Consider the following 26,157-nt stretch of genomic DNA (forward strand, 5'->3'; position numbering starts at 1 on the left):
AAATACCCTCCTTTCTTGAACTGTGTGGAGTCATTATAATTCTTAATATATTAACATTGTTTGCATATGTGTTCACTATTTTTGTGAATAATACAGTTATTGTAACATAATAACCAGGTGCAAATCCAAACACGAGAACCATGTTTGAAGCAAAGATAACATCAAACCCTAATCATTCCTGATTTAATAGCAATATATTGCAAGTGTAATGTGATTACACTCTGCTTTTGCTCTTCTATGTCTATTAATTCATGTAACAATAAAGGTCATTATGTGACTGAGAATAACTATGGATTACAGATATATATTTATCTTTACTAATAATAGCTATATTAAGAACCACATCGAAGGAGAAATAATAAACAATTATCCATGTAACTCAAATTTCCAGTTCAATGACTTAGATGAGATTACATTGTGATTCACGAATTTAGCTACCCTGCTTTAATCTTACAGCTAATCAATTCTCTTTTATGTTCAGACAACAAGAGCAGCAATGGTAGCCCTATGAAAGTATAGACAAATCAGGAATCTTCTATACAACATCAACACATCATTTTAATTTTTCATTTAACCTCAGAGTAATACTGAAAAATAATTATAATTTTTTTTTACAATAGATTATTTACAGGTTATTTTACAGATATTTACAATAGCCTGAAATTTTTCTTTATGAACCTTTTTGTCTTCCATCATGTTTGTAATACAACAGAGACAATGAACATTTTAGAGCACATGCTAGCAACAAACACCATTAGCTGTGGCGTTTATGAATACTCTTAAAAAATTAATAAAATATACTGTTTACTTTTACGTATTTTGTTAAGTAACTTCCAGTGTAAATTGAAAATATATTACAGTTACAATTAATTATAAACTTCTTTAGTATTTTTGCATGATGCTTTATACTGGCTCTGGTTGTTATTTCATTGTTAATGCTCATCAATTACTATCATAACTAATATTGTAAACATGTACTTAATTTAGTTAAATAGTGACCCTATGCTGAGTGATTTGTTCTCGCTTTTCATAGCAGAGTTTTAAGTGAAATCATGAGTAGATTTCCTTTTTTTCTATTTATTCCATCTGATTTAGAACTGTGAAATATTGTCAATAATTCCAGCAGTCTCTCCTACAGTGAGGTTGCCAGGAAAATTGCCATTTGGTACCATGTATTTTGCAGTTAGAATTACATGGCATTTAGGTGCACAAAAATTAATAACCTTTTATATCAAATCCAATAGCTGTTACTGGAGCATTTGGAGTGCCTTGTCTCAAGACACGAAAGGTCACTGAGGATGACAGTGGTGAAACGGCAAGCCCAGTCTCCTTCAGGAGTTTCCAGTGAAGTTGAGGTCCTCAAAGCTCTGAAATCTCTGTTTGAGCACCACAAGGCTTTGGATGAAAAGGTACAGTATGGAAAAAAAACCTTGTTAAATACACTCTTTAGCTTACTTAACTGTGCCTTATGATGCAACAGAGCAACAGTATTGTTTATTAACATCTTAGAATATGTCCTGTACATAGAGCATTTACACATGTCCAGAGAAATCCATAAGAATGTATGAGTAATAGATGCAATGTGCTTCAAGTCCCTTTAGCTATCTTTTGTAGACAATAGGACTGACTTTTCAAAACAAGCAAATCTCACCCCTACCAGACGTGCTTCTCCTATTTAACACTAAATAAAGATGACACTGTGGATTTTACTGTCTGTATGATATGCTTTTAAGTTATTGCTGAGAAAATGTAGGTATCTCAAATTTTAAAAACACACAGAGTAAAAAGGCAGAATGAGATGCTTCTAACTACATTAAGGAACTTGCCTCTTAAAAATTTTTAGGAGGAAAACCTCCTGTTTCAGAGATGTTTTTAGCATTTACTACATAAGCACAGTGTTCCCTCTACAAGTAGGGCAACATAAAATAAGTAGTAGATCTTTTGTTATCAGAGGTAATGAAGGGCTTGCAGAATCAAGATAAAAATGACTGATGTTAACAGCATCTAGTCATGCTAATTAAGAGGGTCTTTACAATGAATTCCTCATGTGTCCTGTGCAGGGAGGACTTTTGTCTGAAAGAAACTGTACAACTGTGAGGTATCACCTTGAGCATTGCTTATATGAATTCAGAAATTCAGTTCATGTCTAGAAACAATATGCTCAGAAGTTGATGTACCTGAATTAAGTGCCTCAAAACTACATATGCAGGAAGCATATGAGACCCATTGCTCTCAAGCAAAGAACCTAGTTCCTTGTGGGGTCTGTCCTGGCTGAGTTGCTTGGGTTCATCTCTGTGGCTGAGCTGCTTCTCTGTTTGAGATGGTTGGGTAGGCTGGGGAGACATTCGGCGGCAGCAGAAATCTGAAACTGTTGTCTGCACAGTTGAGCTGTGTTGTGTGGAACCAGTTCAACAGTCTCACAGTAGTAAGTTTAACTTTTTAAAATTCAGAAATATACTCAGAAAGTTGACTATATTTAAGTAACTATTCTCAAAAGAAACAGCTTTACGAAAAAGGTAGCTGTAGTTATACAGTAACATTTATTTTTCATTGGAAATAGAGGTGTGAAACACTGTGGGTTATGAGTCATACTTGGTTCAAAGAACTTATGCCAAATCAAAACTTACTTTGTGTTTAGGTATACTTTGTCTTTAGTTATATGTTCTATTCAGTTACATATCATGAAAGCATATTTAAAGAAAATCTAGAAAAGGGAATATAGGGACTTCTAGTTGCTGCAAGCTTTTAATTGTAATAAACTTTTAGATGTCATTAGGACTTACAAAATTCTATATTATTAAAAATATCTTTTGAGGAGCAATAGGGTCTGAGCTTTGATCTTTTATCTAACACTTTAAACATTGATAAAACTGTAGAGTAGGGAGCTCTCCTTCTTTTTTACTTTTTGACATTATGCTGGATAAAGTTGAGAAATAGTAAGAACCAAACTTTAAATAGATTCTGATTATTCAGCAGCTACATACTTCTTACACATTTTCTTTTGTGAATGTTTTAGTGTTTAGGTACTATGCAGTTTATTTTACATCTTATTTTGAAAATTATTGTACAGCATTAGATTGAAGCTAAATATAATATTTTGACCTATATTCTTGAAAATTCTGGGTTTATATTTTTTTATTGTAACAGGTTAAAATCAGTATTCAGTTCATCTAAAAAATTTGGAGTGACACAGGTACACATCTTATGTATATAACTGGTCTCTGTCCCAGTGGTAATGATAATTATCAGTGTAGAAAAATCGCCATCTACAATCGTATTAACAGGAGATTTGTTACATTATAGAACAAGTTTTAAAATTGATTGGCCAAAATTACTTTTTCCTACGTGCTATTCATCTATGTGTTGAAACTTTTTTATTTTGATATAATAAATAATATTTTTATTATAAAACATTCCAAGATCAACCAAGGAAACAGTTTAGTAAATTATTTTAAAATAATTTGTTATAAACTTAGCGCACATTCTTTTCAGATATAAATCCTGTATAAAATTATGTGTTTATGTTATAGTGTCTCTCTTTTGAAGGATTAGATCAAAGATCTTTGATGTATCATCTAGATACCTGATAATATAATGCTATCATGTTATACCACACATTGTCAGCATTATTGGGATTCTTAATCAAAAATAATGGAAGTAAAAAGGACTGCATGCACCCAAATGTGCTAAAAAACCTTTATGTCATGAGTCATCTATTCTGCACTTTCTTTGACAGAAATATAAATTAGATTTGTTTCAGACCCTTCAGAAATAAGATATTAATCCACCTATGACAATTCATTGAAGTTATTCAGATACTAATAGAATAATGTAGGTTGGACCTCCTAGACATCATCTGGCCTAACCGGCTCAAAACAGGGCCGACTGTTTCAGGTTGCTTAGGGTCCTGTCTAATCAACTTAATATCTCCAGGGAGAAAACCTGTTCTGGTGTTTCACTACATTCACTGTAATTTTTTTTCTATAATACCCAGCTGGAGTTTCTGTTGTTGAGTCTTGCACCTGTTCCCTCTTGTCCTGTCAGTCTGCATCTCCAAGAAGAAGGTGGCTTTGTTTTCTCAACATCTTCTCATTAGCTAGTTGTAGACAGAAATAAGGTCTCCCATGAATCTTCCCTTCTTAAATTTGATCAGACCCACCTCTCTCAGTCTCTTCTCATATGCCGTGTGCTCCAGCCCATGACCTACTCGGAGGGCCTTCACTGAAGTCTGTCAGTGTCTTCCTTGTACCAGGGAGACAAAACCAGATGGAGTCTCAAAAGTTCGGAGGGGAATAATCATTTCCCTCAACCTGCTGACTGAACTGTATGTCTGGCCTTATTCACCCCTAGATCTTTTCTGCAAAACTGCATTCTCTTCCCTAAGCCTGTTCTGTTGCCTGGGGTTATTCCATTCATAGTAATGGGATGCCACTTGAACTTTGTGTCACTGATCACAAACCTTTGAGCACTGCAGTCCAGCCAATTTTCTATGAACTGTGTAATCCATTTATCCAATTCATATCTCATGCTTTTCTCTAGGGGTAAATGGAAGATATTGCAGAAAACCTTGGTAAAGACAAAGTAAAAACATTCACTGTTCTTCTTTCATCCATGGAGCCTGTAATCTCATCACACAAGGCAATAAGGTTAGCCAGATGTCATTTGCCTTTGACAAAGACATACTAGCTCTTCCCAATCACCATGTGCCTTTTATGTGCCTGGAAATGGCTTCCAGGAAGATTTGTTCCATAACCTTCCCAACACTGGCCAGCTTGTACTTCCCAGGATCTTCCCAAGATAATTCTCGCCTTTCATGATGGTGGACACATTTGTGGGTTTTCCACTCATCAGAAATCTCCCCTGACTGCCATTACCTGTCAAAGATGAAAAAGGCCTCACTATGACGAGTTAAGTCTCCTAGCACCCCTGGATTCAGCCAACCTACTCCCTTTGACTTATGTATGTCTTGTCCTCCTGCATTGTGGGTTATGCTTCACTTGCACAGACTGCTGCTATGCTCAAGGAGGCCTGAGGGGAGAACTTTGCAGTAAAAACTGAGGCAAAAAACCATGATATATGATATACTGATATCATATGAAATAAACACTGCCCTAGCAGAAAATACACTCAAAACCAAAGTAGGTTAATGGATAAAGAGTATGGAAACTGTCAAAAGTACGTTGAAAATGTATCATGACCCTTTCAAATGAATAATGGAAACATTTCTTTAATTTTTTTCTTCACAAAAAATGTTGACATTGAAACCAATAATTTAGCCATTACACCCTTGAAAAAGCATAACAAGATATTTTCATAAAAATGTTTGTCTTTTAAACTTACAAAAATCCCAAGACAGTCTTTACATTCTTCCTAAATGCAAATGTTTTCACTTCCTCACTAAGACATCTCGAGGTGATGTAACAAGCTCTGCCACAAAACATGACTAGTCATGCAAGGATTACTATGTACACAGTATAAGAACTACAAAAATGTCCTCATTACTATAATAAAATGCAATGAAAAATACAAAACGACTGGAGGGTGGAAAATAAAACCTATCAATTCAGGGTTCATATTTCCAGGGAGGCCTGCTTAAGTATAAGGAGAATGATACTTTAACTTTTTTCAAAAAGCCTATTGGGTCTCGGTATATTACATGAAGTCTGGGCCTTGCCTTTACCTTTTGTTCAAAAGATAGACCACCATAGGGAGATCACGGCCATCATGGCTTTATTCAGAGAAAGCATGACTGTCATTGGCAGTTATTTCAGTGTCTGACAGCTCCTTCAGCATCCCTTCATCCCCTGTAGAATGAAAGCCTATCATGAGCTTCCTATGATAGAGAGCCAGTCCTCTTTGGCTGAACCCAATAGGTACATCCTAGTAAGTAGAAGGTAGTAAGAGTATGCTGTTATTCTTACCCCATTATCTATATGAAATCCTAGAAGTGCCAAACAATAATCTTCTTAGTCTGTTCTTGCATAGTCCTGGTGTATTCTGTGAGAATTTTCACTTTAGGGCATGGGGATAATGAAAGAGTTAATTTAGTTTATAAATATTTACTATTTTATGTGTATCTCAAAGAAATTTCATTGTGTCTCCCTGGGTAACTGAGGTGTGGCACAGAAAATTAAATTGATACTGCACTAGCTGTATTATTATTTAGAAATTTAATTTGACAGAAGCTATACATATTTTCAAACATCTTTATCTAATTATGCTAAAATTTTTAAAAATCTGAAAACACGAGACATGAGTAGTTCTGCTACCAATTCTAAATTTTCTTTATGTTCAAAGTTAAATTCAGTGATGGATTTTTCTAAGTGTAAGGTTAAGTTATGTCCCACAAACAATGAGCATTGTTAAAAAAAAATGGAGTTTTAAACACTAGAGGTTAGGACTGATTACGACTGGGACTGATAAGAAATTCTGACTTAACATTTCTAATAGCCTTTGCTATTGTGTAAGTCACTTGAAATACAGACCTTTATTTATAGGGAAGATAGTCTTTGTGGAAACTTCTCTTCAGTTAATCACCCCCAACCTTCTTGGTGCTTCAGATCTCAAAGACTTCTCTTACTTCTGCTAAGTAACTGATATCTTTCTTTGTTTTATTTCATGCAATGAAAAGTTGTAGAAATAATGTAAGACAGCACTATGAAATATTTGGGATATTATAAATGAATATACATAGAATAGTTTATAATACAGCAAATGAAGTTGAGATTTACTAGACATCATCAGAGTTGAAGAAGCTCAGATTCACTTCATGGTTAGAATAGACACTGAGTATAGAGTAGATCAGGAAGTACATATTCGTTATATGCAATTCTGTGGTGGTTTGACCTTGGCTAAATGCCAGGTACCCACCAAGTCGCTCTATCACTTTCCCCCCCTTTCCCCTTTTTTTCTCAATAGGGCAAAGAAGGGAAAGAAAATAAGATAGGAAAACAAAACAACCCTTGTGGGTAAAACAACAGCAGTTTTAATATAAGCAAAGCGAAGCAAAAGTCCGCGCGCGGAAGCAAAAAAAAGAAAACAGATTTATTCTCTACTTCCCATGAACAGGCGATGTCGGGCCTTCTCAGGAAGCAGGGCTCCCATACGCGTAGTGGTTGCCTCGGAGGACCAAGGGTGACCCCACCCCCTTCCTCCTTTCTCCCAGCTTTATACTGAGCAGACGCCATATGGTATGGAATATCCCTTTGGTCAGTTCGGGTCAGCTGTCCTGGTTGTGTCCCCTCCCAAGATCTTGCCCACCCTGTCCCACTGAGGGGGGAAATGTCGGAAAGAGCCTTGGTGCTGTGTAAGCACCACTCAGCAGTAGCCACAACACCAGGGTGCTATCAACACCCTGCCAGCTCCCAGCATAAAACACAGCACCATGAGGGCTGCTACAGGGGAAAACCAATTCTGGCTCAGCCAGACCCGATACAAATTCAAGAAGAAAAAACTAGAAAAAAGAGATATTTTATTTATACCATCCCATAGCTATAATTACCTCTAATATCTGTCAGAACATGTTTATTTTCCTGCAGACATTTTTCCTGTTTTACTTAAAACTTTGGGTTCAACATTTAAAGTGTCCATTTGGAAAGAAGAAACTGTTTGAAGCAACTTCTCCAAACCCATTTTTTTGTCAATGTTTTAAGAAAAGTTTCCAGTTGATTTTCAAAGAGGAAAGCAACTACCAGGTGTTATTGTCCTAGCTAAGATTCAAAAACACTCGTTCTCTTAAGATTAATTCATGGCACAAAAGTATGCCTAATATTCATGCAAATAAAACCAACCTATTCATGTCAACATTATCACTATCTTTTTATTCATTAGCAGGTAGCTAGGAGAGCTTTTATTCAATAGACTGTTCGTGAAAAAAAGTGATTCAATTCTAGCATGTGCAAGTGCTTTTTAAAAGCTCTTTGTGGGCTACAGATCTGGAAAGAATGAAGAAAGAATTTGACAGCAAGGAAAAAGTGGGAAGCAGTTGCTAGGAGACAGAGAAATATGGGTGATACTTTGCACCGACAGCAGTTCTAACATGACATTGACTATGTTACATTTCAAGATAATGTGGTTGCACTTAAAAGCCAGAGGAATACCCAGTCATCTGGGCACTTGTTGGATATACCCTCTAACATGGAGAAACCCTTTGCTGCTGTGTCTGTGGAACTGTAATGGGAATCTGTCCTTTAAAGATGTATATTATAGCATGTTTTGATAGATCAGGTGACATCTGATTAATCTTAGTTTGTTTAACCTTATTTAATAAAGCTTTATTTGGTGAAAAGAAAATAGAAATACACTGAAGAACCATGTGAAATTTAAGTAGTATGTTATTTCTGAAGTGGTAAACACTATCTCACTAAGATAATGCTTACTTCTACGAACTGTAGTTACTCACTTACCATCTTTGACTTTCATAAAAGAGAAAATAATGTAATACTCTAATCATTAATTTGCATTCATCACATGAAAAATAAAAACAAATTATAAGATAAATATAGTTTCCATTTGTTCCAGCTCCTTTTTCTGTAACAAGATAGTGACCAGGAACAACACCCTTTCCCGCACTTCTGAAAAATGAGGATGGGTCTGTTTGTTTTGTTTGCTGTAACATAAATTTGAAGAGGGAATCCAGTATAAAATTCTTTGCAATACATTTGTATATGACTTTTCAGAGGCTTTGGCTGTTGCCCTGTATTTAGATTCAAAGGTTATTCAATATAAACTTTAAAAGCTCAGGAAAACATTAATACAATTACTAAACAGTAAATAATTGCTCAGAGTAAAATCTTTTTCAAAATATATGTACAGCACATATGTTGGTATGACATTTATAGCCTGTATTCTTTCCTGGAATGTGAATGACCAAACCTGAAATCTTTATTCAGCTTTTTTGCTCTTCCTCAAGTTTATTTTAAAATCAAATGACAACTGAGAAAGAAATTTAAAGTGAGAAATAAAGTTACAGTTTCTGCACTGTAAACCAGAACAAATTTCTCCTTAAGATCAGAGCACTGAGGTAGCACTTTTCCTCTTTTTCACTGATAGAATCAAAGATTTCCTTCAGCTTTATGTATGTGGTTGAACATGAAAAATTAGTTGCAACATTTCCAATGTCACCATGGCAAATGTGAATCTGAATTAGTTGTTTACTGGTCAGATGAAAGGAAAAAAGAAGTCTTCTGTGCCAAGGCAGGGTTGCTTTCAGTTCCTTCAGCGACTCTTATATTCAGAGAACAAATAAGGGCCATCAGACTGCAATTTTAGTTAGGTCATTATAAAAAAGGCAGTGCTTTAACTATGTACATAGAAGGGAGGGAAGGCAAGGCAAGGCAAGGCAAGGCAAGGCAAGGCAAGGCAAAGGAAATAACTTCCAACTGTTGCTCTGTGTCACATTTGTACTGTTCCATGTTGTTACTGACAATAGGCCAAGAATGAAAAAAATTGGATTTGAATATAATAGCTAGATATTCAGAATGAAGACATTAATTCTCTATCTATTTTTTCTGAAATACCATGTAAAAATGTGTTTCCTAAATTTTCTTTGGAAAAAAATGCCTATTATTTTCAGGGAGTGTTGTTTTCAGACTTTAAAATGTCTGTATAAAACCAATTAGGACTCAGTTCTACAGTGCTACAGTGTGTAAAGGTTAAAGATAATTTTTCTGATTCCAGGTCCTTGTGGAGATGTGACCTCCTTGGTAATGTGGCCTAGTTATGCCAGTGTTAAGACATCTTATAACATATTTTTTAAACATGCATTCTCATTTATAAAACACTTAGGTTTGAATACATGGAGGTTTCAGGAAACTTATAAAAATTTAAATTACCAAATCATTGCATTTCATTTCAGCTATTAACAACTGCTGTCTTGTGAATTTTCTCTCAATTGTCTTGTCCCTCAGCAGCGCTTACAGCAAAGAGGACTGAAGCCAGAAATATGACTGTTATTTTTCCATGTACTTTTACTATCTAAGATGAGGTTTCCGTTAAGAAATTATTGTCTGCCAGCTCTCACTGTCATTAGTGAGATTGAAATCAAGCCTCCTGAAGACAGGACTACACCCCTCACTGGTAGGACATGGACTTTAATAGTGGAGAGCTAGTGCAAGACAGAAATGGTGGTGGGAAGAGAAGCAGGATACAGAAAGAGAGTTTTGGAATCGGGAGAACATCTGGGAAGGCAGAGAGTGTGGTAGGAGTAGAGACAGAGGAAAGATGTGACTACTGGGTAGTGTACTCATACTGCTTGAACTTTCTGTCCATCTGGACAGGCAAACGGTTCATTGAGCATCCCTTGGAAGCTGGTAGAAGAACTGGAGAAATTATGCTGTTTTTCAAGCAGAATATGATTTAAAAAATAGAAAAAAAGAAAGGCAAATGAAGTAAGAAATACTTTTTCAGCTATTTAAAGAAAGTTTTTCAATTACAGCCAGAATAATTGATGCATTATACAGTTGGTGTGAAGTATTTTTATTAAAAATAGAATTAGATGAAAATTACAAATAAATTACAATTAGTATATAAAATACTTCAAATTAATTTTATGTAATTCAAGTGGTTTAGAAATGAATACTAAAAAAAATTATATAAAATGACTGGTATGATAGCTTATGTACTACCATAAATCTGAAGCTTTATGAGGATGTTTTCCAGGAATTGTGTAGCTCATTTTGGAAAGCAAGCTTTATGATTAAAGATTTTTTACATACATCTTTGATGAAAAATAATACAAAAGTTTAATAAATAGCAAAACCATTTTGTGTTCCATTGCATATTTTCACTGTATTCTGTTGTTCTGGTGCATGAAAACAGTTGAAACAGTCATGAAAATTTGTAGTAATTTTCACTCTTATCACTGCCGCTCAGAGATGGCTCAGTTACTGCCACTTCAAGATGGCTTAAACTTCATTTGCATCAAGTGAGAAACAGGCACAGTCAGTTACGGCAGTTCAGCTGTTGATTACATAGTCAAACCCTATAACAAATGTCCATTTAAGCTACAACATGCATCTTTGGGAACATTAGCAGTTGATTTCTTTCAGTCTTATAGTGCTGAAGGAATAGAGGGAAATTAATAAATCAGAAATTGAACTAAAAAATTGAGGAGTCTTTCTGATCTTGAGAACGGCTTAATATTTATTAAACCTTAACACTCTTCAACTCACTTTTCTTTTGCTCCTTTGAACAAATCACAAGTGATTTCTGTTCTGTTAAGGCTAACAGTATTATTTAGTGTATAGTAACACCACAGTTACCTGAGAGCATTCAGATAATTTAAGTGAATACATAAAATACATTTTCAATTTTTGTTTCTTTTAATAAAGCTGAAGTATGTAAAGAGGACCCAAAACCTCAAAGGACTGCATAAACAACTATATTTGCATTTGTTAGAAAGGCTGAGTAGTTGGGGGTTTTTTAGCATTCATTTCCTGAATATGTATTTGATCTTTAGATTTAGTTAGTTTTAAAATTTAGTGAACATGCTATGTTATAGTTCTAAGTAATTTTCATCTATTAAAGTCAACGCCATTCTTGGGATGTGGTGTGTCTATTTGCAAAATTTCGCTTCTATCACTAGTAATGGAAAATAAAGTATGTAAGGAAAGATAATATTTATTAGTCTAAGAGGTATCACTGGAAAAAGTATGAAAGCATTAGGATATACACAGCCTTTTCAGGGATCTCCTGTATTTGTCAAGGGTGTGAAAACAATTGTACGTACATGAAAATGTACGGTGTTTCATTGAACATGAAAGATTGATTTTTGTTTTGCTTTGTTTTCCAGCTACATCTCTTGGTCTAATAGAATGTGCTAACTTTCTCTACAAACATTGCTAATGGCCTTAAACATCCTTGGATCATCAGCTGGAACAGCATTGCTGCAGCGTAGCTGGATCGTGTTTAGAAATATAACCTGAGTGTTGACTGATTAGCCAGGTTGTAAAGTCATTTAGTGTAAGGGGCCTAATGAAGTTGTGTAGATTAGGAGAGGCTCCCTTCATAATCAGGAGAGAGTCACCTACACACAGCACTGAAGATCACTTTAGGTCTGATGTGCCTTTGATCATATTGGGAGAGCTTAGGTTGTCTGTCACTACATGAGCTGAGGCTGAGGCAGAACACTCCATGGTAAATATGTCCTCAGAGGTATTAAATCATTATTATTATTTAGTAATAATTAGTATTTAGTAAAAATTGCAATAGTAATAATAATAATTGAGTAACTATGAAACTGGTACAAATGCAGCAGTCTTTTCTGCTTATGAGAGTATATCTTGTTTATGACTTTTTTTAAAACCCAAGCAAACCACATGACGATACAAAAAAATCTTTAGTATGTGTACCTGAAGGCAATGCTGCAAGTTATTTTTTCAATTAATTTATTGCATTCAATTAATATGAACAGATTAGTTATCTTCCATGGACTGGACTTCAAACACCTTAGGTTTTTTCCTTATCCTTTGTAAAAGATGCTTGTGAACAACGTTTTATTTTTATGCCTAATGTGGTCTTAGAATATTTGCATTTCCTGTGTATTCCATAGAATTATAGGCAAACTGTGGAACAGCAGTATGGCATTTAAAGTTTGACATCTATTTTTGTGGGTTAAATCTTCCTATAGTTAGGTTTAAATGTTTACTACACATGTTTCATGAAAGGATGCAACACACATGCCTGCAAAGAGACTGGCAGGGCATACAGTAGTGCATATGGCGGATTATATAATCTTTAAAGACTGATAGAAATTACGTTACTGCACATATTTTGATTTTTCTTCTAGGTAAGGGAACGACTGAGGGTTTCTTTAGAAAGAGTCTCTGCACTGGAAGAAGAACTAGCTGCTGCTAACCAGGAGGTAACATAAAACACTTTCTCCCCTTTTGAGGTTCAATTTCTCTAATACTTTGTCCCATGTGTTCCCTGTCACTTTTCTTAAAACTGTCAGAAAAAGAAAAAAAGGTAAATTACATTCTGAGTAAGTTGCTCAGTGAGGCTTGTTTAAGGTGGTTGTAAGATTAATACAACCTTCTATTTACTGATTTATTCCCTTCTTCTATTCCCTTGTGAGCAAGCCAGAATCCAAGAGCTAGTGAGAGATTCCCTCATTTCTTATTGGACATGAAAAAGGAGCAAACCAACAAATATGTCAGATACTATAAGCAATATAATAACCGGAATTTACATTTTACTATAATATTAAGAAAAGCACATATATATATACACGCATACATATATATATATACACATACACATATATATATAAATGTTAACACTGATGGAGGAAAGGATTATGGATGACCTTGAAATTTAGGTTTGTCTCTTCCCTTTTAATTGCAGTTTATCATGGTGAACTGTGGTGTCATATAACTATTGTGAACTTGGACAAGAGATTTTTTTCGTGTATGGTAGTTTTCAGACTGTTCTCTTTTCTTTGAAAGGGTGAACAGCAACACATAGTTGTATTGCACACATAACTGTACATACATATAGAAATGAATTTTTCACCCCAGAGAGATGTTTCTAAGGCCAAAAAATATAAATAATGGAGTCTGCGGTGACTTTACCATTCCCACATGTTCTGACTCTTCACCTGACATGTGCTTCTCACACTGTGAAAAATAAATCAGACAAGCAATAGAGTTGGATTAAAGTTATTTTGGGTTATGTCCATTTACTGGTGTCATTTTACTCAGGCTTAAGACAGAAACTGAAAACAGACACAAACTTGAAGTACTACCAAATAATTCTGGAAAAATGGAATACCTGTAATTTTAATAATGTGTGATAATGTAAAACAGAGACTCCTAAAATAATTTTTTTCCAGTATTCAGCTAGAAAAAGTTACTTTCTTACAGTAGTTTCTTAAAAATAGGATCTGCAATTAAAATATTGGTACTTCCTTTTTATAAACTATGAACTAGATATTTTGAATCATCCCTTCTCTGAACTAACAGCACTTCATCTCTGTCAAAATAAAATTCCTTTTTTATTCTTCCATTTCATAATGTCCAGAATACTTGGGTTCAAATGATTTAGTCACACTATGTTGCGTAATCTGTTTTTTATACTAGTGTTTATTAAATAGAAAGCAGTCCTTTTGGTCAGTCCAGCCAACTGAGATGCATCACACTCCCCTAATCCTTCCCATTCATGATGCAATTAAATCCGAGTTCACTTCACTGGGAATGGGACCAGGTCTTTAGAGCATTGCCTTACTATTTGGAGTTTTAAAAAAATTAGTGAAACTTGTATTGACATTAAGGAGTGAAAACACACACAATTAAATTAAATTGAAATAGGACTTTCATAGCTTTTCTTGCCCCAAATCCTTCAAAATGTTATACTAAATACTAAAAACATTTAGAAGGACAATTAATCATCCAAGCATAACATTAACATTAAGACAATCTGAATACTGTTATTCCAGTTTCCTGTGAGGAACTGATAAAGCTGAAAAATGGAAATTCAAATGAAAAAAGGGCTAGATCAGAAGAGATGTGGAAGAGAATCAGTGGATTATTTTCAAACAGTTAATGCATTTGAACAATTCAGATAATGTTCACACAATTAGTTATTTAGACAAGACAAAATTAATTAGAGAACTGCATTATATAAGCCTGGTTTTATACTAGATTCCACAATGAATACACAAGCTTTAAAAATTTATTTTACTATATATGAAAATAAGTGGGCCAAGTTTCCAAGGGATTCGAATATATGGTTTTCAGTAATTTCTGTATTCCTGTCACTCAGTGTCTGTTCTCCCAAGAGAATTAGTATTTTCTATCATATCAATACTGATTTTAAGAGTGTACTACATATTCAGGACTATATCTAAACATAAAACAATAAGAGTAAATTGGTCCCCTGATTTAACAAGTAAATGATTAGGTATATAACAAATATCAGATTCAGGGATAAAAATAGTAGAAATATGTATGTTAAAATAGCATCTTTCTCTGAAAGCTTATGACTGTGGCTCTGACACAAAGCAACAATGGGAAACTGCAGACACTCATGAGTACTTATTGGAAATATCCCTGTATAAAAGCAAAAAATTGAGAGAGAGAGACTATAGCTTTCCATCATTGAATGGTAAATAAGCTCTCATTTAACAGTCTTTGTAGCATATTACACACATACTAAAGGGAGTGAAAACATCTATAACTCTGGCGAAGCTGAATTCAGCTCTAGTTGCCAACACCATCTTACAAAGCATGTCATGTTTGATAGGGAATAGTAACACACACTGACTTTAAACTGCAGGGGCAATTGAGATGGATAGTTGGACCCACTGTGGGAACTCAGCTTGTGTAGCTAATATTAATATGTAGTCACACCAGGGTAATAGAGAAGGGCTTTTGTCTGCAGTTCTAACAGGGACTATTGATACAGCATAAGTCACTGTCATTGGTTCAGTTGAACTTCTCAGAAACAAGAATGTCCACCAAATGGTTCATTGCTGGTTTGATTCTGTGAAGGCAATAGTTTCTATAAAAAAAAAAGTGAATATGTAGTTTATCTCCTTTTCACATAAATGTTACACAGAAATTATTTTGATTTTTTTGTAATATTTTAATATGCAGGCAATGTTTAATATTTTCAAAAAGTCAGTTCTCTGTAAATGACAATGTATACATCAAATTATCAAGGAAATCCTTATGTTTGCTACAGGTTTAAGAACAATGTTATAGGGGTAGAATTAAGCATATCAGTTACATTAACTATTCTACTGAATATGAAGTCTTGGTTTTAAATTGTGTCAAGCTGGAGGATACTTACAGGGTACATCATTACAAACACTAAGCATTATACTATATCTTACAGAGCACAGGAATTAGGACTCTTGAATTTGAATGTCTAAATGTGAGCTGGTATCTAAAATTTGACTGTAGTCTGTGGAGCTCTAGTAAATCCAGTCTGCCAGCTAACCTGGTGATAAATCTGGCAGGGCTGTCAGATACAACACAAAACTAACAGGAGGGCTGTGTCTATCTGGAGCTAGAGGTTGGGAAGCAATAACCCTTGTCACTACAATGACACCAGATGCCTATGTTAGGTAACTGACTCTCACAACAAGCTCATATGTAGACACCTAATGCATAGACAGCTAAATTTAGGTGTCTTATTCCTTACAAACAGCAGAAGCTCTCTGAATCAGGCAGTGGGCTTCTAGATATGGGGGAGATACAAAATGGACCTATATTATATTTAAAGAGTGGACTGAAAAATTTTTAAATATATATTTTACTAGGGGAAAAAGTTATTTGACTATATATTTTATTTTGCTGCAGCTGATTAGTGGCAGTAGAAGGGACCTTTAAATACAGCAGCAATCTGAATTGCCTTTAGTGAGTTTTCATGCAGGCTGGGGCAAGATAACTGTCTACAGTAATTAAATTCCATAGTCATCCTTATAATATTTGATTTTTAACATCAGTTACCACATGATATACCCAAAATTACCACATTTTTTTCTTTTATGCTTACACTGGAAGCCATTATTTGTTCACAACTGGTCTGTTGTAGCTAAGATGAATAGCAGATATTGTTAACAATTTTCTGACAAATTTACCTCCTGCTTTTAGTTAAATTACTGTAAAACACAGCTACGTTTGCTTACCCCTCAGGTGCTTTTAAAATGATGTTGGTTTTCATCTAGTTCCACATAACCCATGTTGTCACCAAATAGTTTTGTCACTGAAGGTTATAATTTGCAGTTAGTAATTAGAGAAGCTGCAAGTGGTACATCCAATACCAAAGCTCAGTGGTAAAATAGTCTCTGTCTATGAACATTTTGAAGGCAAATGTGATGTTTTTCAGTGAGTGTACGAACATTTTCAAATTCCAACAAGGTTCTGCTAACCAGCTTCCATTTTACACACTAATTTGAGAATGAGTCTCATTTGCAAGGAAAGTGGGATGCGAATTTTCCTTCCCAGTTTTGTCATTTATGATCTTTGTGGAAATTAAATTTAATATTGAAATTTCTAACAAGATAACCACTTGTGTTCCACAGCTTTTGAGATCCTCTTATTAGCGTTTCAAGTGTGAGTCTTTGTTAAATTATGGTAAACTACAGCATGTGCAAACAACACACTAAGATATTTCATTAGTGCCATATATCACCAGGAACTCAAGCTCTAGTGACTTCCACAGGGCAAGGATACATAGATTATAGACTGACCCATAGTGATGCTTTTAAATCCATTTCTGGTGCAATGTGCAGTGTTAAATGACAACCGTTGGCATTTCCATTAACAGATTTCATTGTTTGCCAGAACTCTCAACAGTTTCCCAAAAAATGACTTTAGAGCTTTTTCCCAAGGCTTGTGTGTAAAATTAAGCCTTGTACATAGTTAATTCTATACCGGGAAAAAGTAATTTTTTTAATGGCTGTGCTTACTTTGCACATGAATTTTCTCATGCCTTTCTTAAACATTTATCCAGCCCTTGTAAAATCTTCCTGTGTTAATAAGAATCATATGATAGGTGACATTCCAAAACCCTTTTTTTTTTTCTGGTTAGTATGCTGGCTTTCCCATCTTTCCTCATTAGTAGAAAATGTGTCATGGAAAATACAGCTTTAATTACATTTATTATCTCAAAGATACACTTTAGGAACCGAGAAAACACTGGGACTGTGTAGAATATGGAATTAGAGAAATTACTGGTTTGAGTTTATATTCACTGTACTACCATACACTTCAGCATTTGTTGAAAATGCCAGTGCTGTTTGCAAATACCAAACAACATTACATTGCTTCTGTCAGCTGACACACAAATTACATTTAAAACACTCAGGCTTCATTTTAAAACCTCATTGTTACAATTTGCTCTTGCTTCTACAGAATTTTGCTCAACTTTGAGGCTAAATTGAACTCCTGGAGGTATCAGAGACCTTGCAGGAGTTTTGGAGCATGAATTTCTGCCTCATATAACAGCATGTATTCTCCTAATTGGGCAGTGGGTTTCTTCCTGACAGTGGGTTAGTTTATTCATTAGAGTGCCGGAATGCTATTTTTTATAGAATCCATGAAAGCATTAAGAAATTATTTACACCACTGAAGAGAAAGGATGATTTGTGATTTATGATTCTTTATATTGTATACCAGAAACATCAGAAAATGTAGCCACTTATTCACCAAAGAACTTGAAATACCATGTTAATTGCCTAACTTCTTTATGCAGGGCAAGTCAAGAAACCAGTAAAAAAACTTCTAACATTTGAGAAGAGTTTTGACTCTGACCATGAGGGTTGCTGCAGACATGACTGGAGTATCATGACTGCTAATGAAATATTCTGTAATAGTTAATATATATGTATTTGAAAGTAAAACCTCAGCTAACTATGGCATGTTCTTTTTACCCGTGGTTGCATGTGAAAACATATTTTTATACCCAGCTGTTTCAGGTCCTGTTAGGATAAGGCACATTTTGTTGCAGGAGTTTTTTGGTGTCCTTAGCCTTTGTATGTAAATACAATGCAAGGTGATTTTTGGAGTAGAATAGTTTGCTGAAAAAAACAGCATGTACATTTCTTGAACATATAGTATTTGCAGAATTTCATTGATATGAAATTCAGAAATTATGGATATCAAATCTCTGGATGAAACTGGGTAAAATTCAATTACTTTTTTTCTGAAGAAGTCCATATAGATGGCTTATACTTTAAGCATAGTTTTTTCCAAAAAATCTGAAACAGCCTTCATATACAGTACTGTTTTACCATATTTTCTCAGAATCTCAAAAATCTGAAACAGCCTTCATATACAGTACTGTTTTACCATATTTTCTCAGAATGGTGTAACTGAAAGGTACTGCTTTGTAAACTCTCTCCTACTTTTTTTTTTTTTTTTTTTTTTAAGCTATAAATTTACACAGGTCTAACTCTGGAGAGACTTTCTTTGTTGTCTGAACTTTAATTTTAAATGTCTGTGTAATTGTGCCAAATTATATCTTTTCTGCAAAGTTGCACATAATTAAAAATATCTTGGTCTGAAATGTAATCTTTATGTGCTATATATAATTGCTTTTCATTCTGCCTTTAACCTTAGCCATCTAGTTAAATGTTAGCTCTGCAGAAAGTCATTGTTGCCCTTAAGTTTTAAATGTGGTAATAAAGCAAAATGATTTTTTTTGTGGATGTTTCTCATACTCCATGTTCCACAGCATTAATTTCTGTCTCTACACATTTGAATTAGGATGTGTGGCATGGCAGCTGAAGAGGTTGAAAATTACTCCAGCAGCACTATTTCCTTCATTGCCTTATTTTTTTATAAAGTCAGAAAGAAATAAGCACAAGAAATAGTTAAGTTGCTATAGTTATTTCATTTTATGTCCTCAATTCTAATCTAAGTTCTCAGAGGACAAAACCCACTAAAATTCTTTGTGGATATTGAGGGCAGCAGGGCTGATATTTGCATTGCCATCAAAAGCATTTTTCACTAGATTCGGGGCAGAATAGGTCTAAAATTCAATGCATTCTTCAGATAGTCACTTAGAACATAAATTTCTATTGACATGTTTGAGATGAACATCACTATTCCACTTACAAAAGTAGTTTCTCAGTATAATTTCCATAAATTTCTACCACAGAGAAAAATTTTCCAATTTTGAGTACAAAAAGAACATATATTTTCTACAGTGACAGCAGATAATGATTTTGCACATATTTTAGTATTGTTATACAAATCTTGATAAAAAATACTTGGGGATTTAATTTCCCCTTTTATAACTTTCCTTAGTAACTTAGGCCTATTTATGTGTTGGCCACAGTGTATTGTTGGCAACCCAGTAATATATGTTAATTAAGTTCAACAACTTTGGTCTTCACTGAAATGATTTTGTAAAGCAGAATTGTGTAGTTGCCCAAATGTCTTAGGGTATTTTCAAAAGACATCCTGAAATGCTGTGTTCTCTTACCCCTCCATTTAGCATGTAGCCACCTGTAGCAAATCCTAAAATACTGATGGCATGTTCAAATTTTGCACTGACTTTTCATTTAATTTGAATGCCTCCTGTGTATTCTTTAGAAGAAACCAATGTGAAAGAAAGACTGTGATTAACAGAAAGGATGCATTGCTTGTGCTCATGTGTACATGGAGAGCTTCTTGAGGAAGAATGTAGCTGAATGGAGAGGCTTTTATTCCTTCACAAATGCCGTGTGATTAATAGCCCTAATAAAATCTTTGATATCGAGTGCTTGGTAACTTGTATATATTACTCTCCTTTCAATATCATGTCATAAAGACAATTATTACATTCTATTTTTATTTTCAAAATATTCTGAAATCTGAAATATAAATGGATTAGGGTGCTTCAGAATGTTACTGCTGTTAAGGAAGGAGTCGGCTTCTTCCACTAAAATGATTCAAGCTGCTAGACATCTCCACTGCAGTTTTAATGTTTTTCTTGTGTCATGGCTAATACTTCTCCTTCATTTTATTTACTTGTGAAATTTTAAATGGGATTTGTTATATAAAGATTTGTGACTCAGGTGAATCCCAATTTCACATATTTATCATTGAAGAGTAGATCTTAGTTCTACTCTGATTATTCACAAAACATCCCGAGATCTATTGCACCTCTCAATCTTCTGCTGTGGCACAGCCCTATGTATCAGTAAGCATACATACATTACTCTTAAACTGCTATAAGCTGTTAACTGCACTTTCTGAAGAAAAGAAAGATCTAAGTTTTATAAGATAATGCTTAAAGCAACATGGCAAAAGGTAAAAAAGCTGTGTAAAACTATGATTTGCCAATTCCTCTTTCTTTACTCTCTTCCCCAAACCTGCTGTGCAGCTATGAAGCAAATGTTTAAATATACATTAAAAGAGCAGACAGCTAGATGTTTGAAATATATTTTGCAAATCTCTTCAAATTTACTTCATTTTTTTGTCTGACAAACATTTGACTAAACAAAACCTTGTTCCACCATGATTAGAAACATGAGTAAAGCCAAGGTAGCACAGTGACCTGTGCAATACATGTGGCAATCATCACTTGCACTTTTTGCTATCATAGGAGCTCTGCAAATATCACTCGCAAGACTCAGGCTAATCTGGTCCTTTTTGAATATTCTTGCTCCTAAAAGCATCAAGGTTATTTTAACTGGAGTGACTGACTGAACGTTCCTACAGCAGAAAAAGTAGGATGCAATCCAGTAGAATTCATGGGTGCGATGGTCAACTTCGTAAGTATCGATAGATGAACTTGGCTAAATTGCTTAACTCGATTTTTAACAGCTGATGGCTGTAGTGACATCTACTCAGGTGCACAGTCTGCCACACAGTTGTTGTCCTGGTACACCACATAAATCCTGGTACACTGCAGTAATCCTAGCATGCTCACCATGTCATAACTCCGTGCCTGGGAGATAAATACTAAGTACATCCCCTCACCCCAGCTACATCCCTGTTTTTTTAATGGAGGAGCAGCTGGGACTGCAGGCAGGGAGGGAACAACAGTGCTGTCCCTGAGGTCCTGAGTTGAAATAACTGGAGGACATAGTGTTCAGGACTCACTACATAACACAACTGCTCTACAGTTAATCAGCATGTATGGAAAGTTTCCATTTTCTGGATCTCATGAGGTTGAGTTATTGGAGTTATTTTGGGGGTCTGTACAAATTTTATATTCATCAGTAAATAGGCATCACAGAGCATGCCTGACATTTCTGCACAACAGCAAACAAATATATCAATATATGACACAGAGCCGTGAAGCTGAAGAACATGTCTCAGAGAGTGATAAATGGATCTTTTGGTATCTTCTCTACTTCATTCCAGAGAATTATAGAATAAGAAAGCTCTGAGTTTCTAGCACAGGTTTCATGGATTTCTAATTTACCACATATTCCTCATACAATCTAGAAAAAAGGGAGAAAGAGGAGATGGGATGAAGCCACAGAAGTACAAGCTGAGAGCAGGACACAGGGATGGCAGGAGCCAGATGTGTGGCTGAGCATATTTCAAAATCTTTTGCCTACATGCCTGAAAACTCCAGGAGATTAATGAAACTGGAAGACTATTTGTATATGGTTGGCTTAGGGATTGTTCATGGTCAGCATGAGATTAGACACTGGGATAATTTCAGACTGGATTTAACGTCATATGTTTGGCAGCCTCTTTAGGGAGCTTAACAAATCAATGGAATACAACTCTCACAGGCCCTGGTTTCATAAGGTTGTGTAAGCAAATTATCTTACTTTAAACACACCAACTTGCTAAAGTAAAGAACATAGCATATATTTAAAGGTATGCTTATCTGATTTGCATTGTAAAGCTCACTATTACTTGTACAAAGGATATCAGTGAAAATTTTAATGTCTAATGTCTAATGTCTAATGTTTCATTTGCTCACAGTATGCACAGAGTGCCTCTCATGTGGCATCAGAAAGAATACATCAGTTCTCTTTGATCTGTTATTTTGGGAGTCATAAACTTTGAAATGTATGCCATTTTATCCTGCTCTGAAAGTATAAATTCAGGTTTAAGAACGTAGTTGATTATCTTTCTGTGTATCAGCTTCAGGGTCATTTGACGTTTGGTAAAATGAGATGTTCATGTGGATCAAGATAATTGCAAGAATCAGTCTTGTTGATTCTTTATCATTAACAACCTTCTTGCACATCCATCTTGATGAAAATGCAAAACACATACGCAGTATCCTTTGTTTTTAGTCTGCTGGACCAATATATTGGTTTTGTGTTTAAGGGTCATTTAGATGAGATGTTGGGGGATATGGTGTAGGGGAGAACTTTGTAGAGTAGGGCTGATGATTGCACTTGATGATCCACAGGGTCTTTTCCAACCTGAATGATTCTACGATTCTGTGATTGCTTTAACATTTGTTTAATGAGCTTCTTTGGAATGATTATGCAGTTTTGTGCATATTTGTTAAATAGTACATGATTTGTTAAGAACATTTACATTCATTAATTCTCAAACCAGATTTTAAATAGTATAACAAGATCACAGTATTATGTTTTATGCCTGTTACTCTCCATAATAAATTTTTAATGTATGAATAGGCCTTACATGCTGCATATGAGTAAAAGATTTAAATTAATGACATAAGTCAATAAATAAAATTGATATTTATTAAATAAAATTATTAAATTTCATATTTATTAATCAATATTCCCATTAAGATATGAACCAGAAAAAGTATCATTTGTGTTTTCATATTAGATCACCTCAACTGAACAGTGCACATGCAGCTCTAAGAGTATTCAGCAATTTTATAATGTAGTTAACTAGTAAGACACTAAAAACTGATGTCTGTGAGCAGTGCCAGCAATAACGTTGAATCAAGAGTAATTTGCCACTCAGAGGTCTATACTGGCCCTCCATTGACAATAGGCAAAGCGAGGTCCACAAGCGTGACAAATTGATTTCACATTTGTTACTGATACGCTACAAAGAAAATTATTGCCATCTTGCTACTGGTCTACTAATGCTGATAAAACATCTTAGTGATAAATTATTTGTGAGAAAAATAGGAACAGAGACTTTGCTGGGGATATACAAAGGATAGATGTATCTTGGTAAATGCTTACCTAAGTAATCGTATCAGGACAATTTTTTTAAAATCAGGGGTTTTTAATTTATTGCAAACAAGTTCCCGTCACATGTCTGTAATAGAAATAAATATAGGAATAATTTTAGTTGGGATCCAAAAACATAAAAAGTATTTTGGGTTTGATGGGCTGAAATTAGATACTTGTCCTTATTTGGGATCTTGATTGGAAAATGTAAGCATTAAGATATATTAAATAATCTTCATTAAGATTAATAGGAACTATCAATGTATAGGTAGAATTAGTCCAAGAGGAGCTGTAGAGGGTTTGTTTTGCTTGGTTCATTCCATAATAAATGATCCAGCTTGCTTGACACTGCACCTGGAGAGTGTAGTTTGGACACATTTAATTGTGTGGAATCCATGGTTACGAAAAAGAAGAAAATGTATAATTCCTTTGCATTAGAAAATAGCTATCATGATAGATTATTTTCTGCAGTAATTCTAGAATAAAAAATTATTTTAGAAGTTCCACTTATGAAGAATGTTCTTTACCATTAAAATTATATAAACGTTGTATCAGTGAGGACCATATCCTTGATCCTCACCGGAGAAATCAGGGGAAAAAATTGACTCCTAGTAAGAATGTCATTGAAAAGTATTAAGATCTTGACTAAAATTAAATGGGTACATTTGGTTTAATATTTGAAATATACATTTTAATTCACTCTGCTTCAATTTCAACAATGGAGTTAGATCTAAGTTGGGATCTCTTCAGTTTGTGCATGCAGATCAGGGCTTTGATATTCTTTCATTGTAGTTCTGGGGTGAAGTTCATTTCCTTTCAGGATTTTTACTCATATCCTATCTATCTGTTGTATTTTCATGTTTTGTACAATCAGTAACAGAGGTGATGATTTTAATACAGATACACTGTATAGGAAAATCTAATAAAACCGAGTACACATGCAGAATAGTGGTGTTTTCATAACAGATGTGTCCAGTCAAAATAAATCTAAACAATCTCAAAGTCTCTAGGTGACAATATGCAGACAAAAAATAAAAAATTTTGTTTGGGAAAGACTGTTGTTACTTGGAGGGTAATATATTAATGTAATCAGAAGAGGAAAATGGATTTGCATTGCAAATAGCTAAATACTTCATTTTAACCTGAGCAGGATTTTTCAAACAGAATTATATAACTTAAGCATGGGAAGTTTTCAATTAAATGCTTATGTACTAAGCAACTACATAAAGCCCTAGAGGCACATTATTTTATTTATGGTCAATGTCCTGGATACTAAAAATATGTTTGGATGTAAACATATATATCCATATATAATTATATACACAGGGTGTAATTATATAATATGTAATTATGTAAATAAAATACTTGTGTATATATTCTTATATATCATGTATATATATATACACACTATGTATATATATTTGAATAACTCATATATTGTTGAAAACAATGAAGTTCATAATGTTTCTGCCAAATCAGTCCTCAGCTCTGACCAGCTGGAAATCAGACCCTGTACTACCAACAAATTCTAGGGCTTTTGTGCCCTGGTTAGGGTACATTACTAGTGTCTTTGTGAGAGTAATAATGAAAGAAGAATAATTTTTCTACTATTCTGGTGAGCTTGGTTAGAATAAAAAAAAGCAAGATAAATTAGTCAGCAGGTGTCAAATACACACTATAATGCAACCATGTAATTGGTATTTGTTATTATTTTCCCATTGTGCTAGCCTTTGTAAAAGACAATTCTTTCACTATATCATATTTCCTACAATTTTTGTGACAAATTAATAGTACATTTTTGTTTACTTAGATAAGGGGTTCTGAAGCATATGTACTGAAATATACCTGGTAATCTTCTGTGAAAAATCTTGACAGATATTCTTTTTCATAATAGCAACTGCACAGTTGCTTTAGATGACTCCTATTCTGTTTACAAAGTGTTGCCAGTACACCATAGAAATAAATGGTGCATGCTCTAGACTATGTGCAATAGCACAGGAGAGTTATTTACACAGTAACACTTAATTTGGTTCAGAATTCATAATCATAGAATCATCATAGAATGGTTTGGGTTGGAACAGACCTTAAAGATCATCTAGCTGCAATCCCCCTGCCACAGACAGAGACACCTTCCACTAGACCAGGTTGCTCAAAGCCCTGTCCAACCTGGCCTTGAACATTTCCAGGGAGGGGGCATCCACAACTTCTCTGGGCAATCTCTTCCAGTGTCTCACCACCCTCACAGAGGGTGGTGAATTTCTTCCTTATATCTAATCTAAATCTACCCTCTTTCAGCTTAAAACCGTTACCCCTCATTCTACCCCTACACTCCCTGGTAGAGTCACACACAGAATCACACACAGAGTCATTCAGGTTGGAAAAGACCATCGAGTCCAACCATCAGCCCTACTCTACAAAGTTCTCCCATACACCATATCCACCAACATCACATCCAAACGACCCTTAAAACACATCCAGGGATGGTGACTCCACCACCTCCCTGGGCAGCCTATTCCACTGTCTGACCACTCTTTCTGTGAAAAATTTTTTCCTAAGGTACAGTCTAAACCTCCCCTGTTGCAGTTTAAAGCCATTCC

At 34.7% G+C, this 26,157-nt stretch overlaps 1 protein-coding gene across 13 annotated transcripts in view; it reads left to right on the forward strand.

Annotated features, from left to right (window-relative positions):
• The window catches only part of PPFIA2 (PTPRF interacting protein alpha 2), a 360,230-nt gene that overhangs the window by 229,464 nt on the left and 104,609 nt on the right, over positions 1–26,157 (forward strand). For 11 of the 13 annotated variants that reach the window (XM_074827127.1, XM_074827128.1, XM_074827129.1 and 8 more), the window contains 2 exons: positions 1,245–1,409; positions 12,788–12,862. In XM_074827127.1, the coding sequence (XP_074683228.1) occupies positions 1,245–1,409; positions 12,788–12,862 (240 nt within the window). The remainder of the gene's footprint in view (positions 1–1,244; positions 1,410–12,787; positions 12,863–26,157) is intronic. The other 2 variants (XM_074827131.1, XM_074827137.1) reach the window with 1 other exon arrangement.

Source organism: Strix aluco, chromosome 5, assembly GCF_031877795.1.
Source record: "Strix aluco isolate bStrAlu1 chromosome 5, bStrAlu1.hap1, whole genome shotgun sequence".
Lineage (NCBI taxonomy): Eukaryota > Metazoa > Chordata > Aves > Strigiformes > Strigidae > Strix > Strix aluco.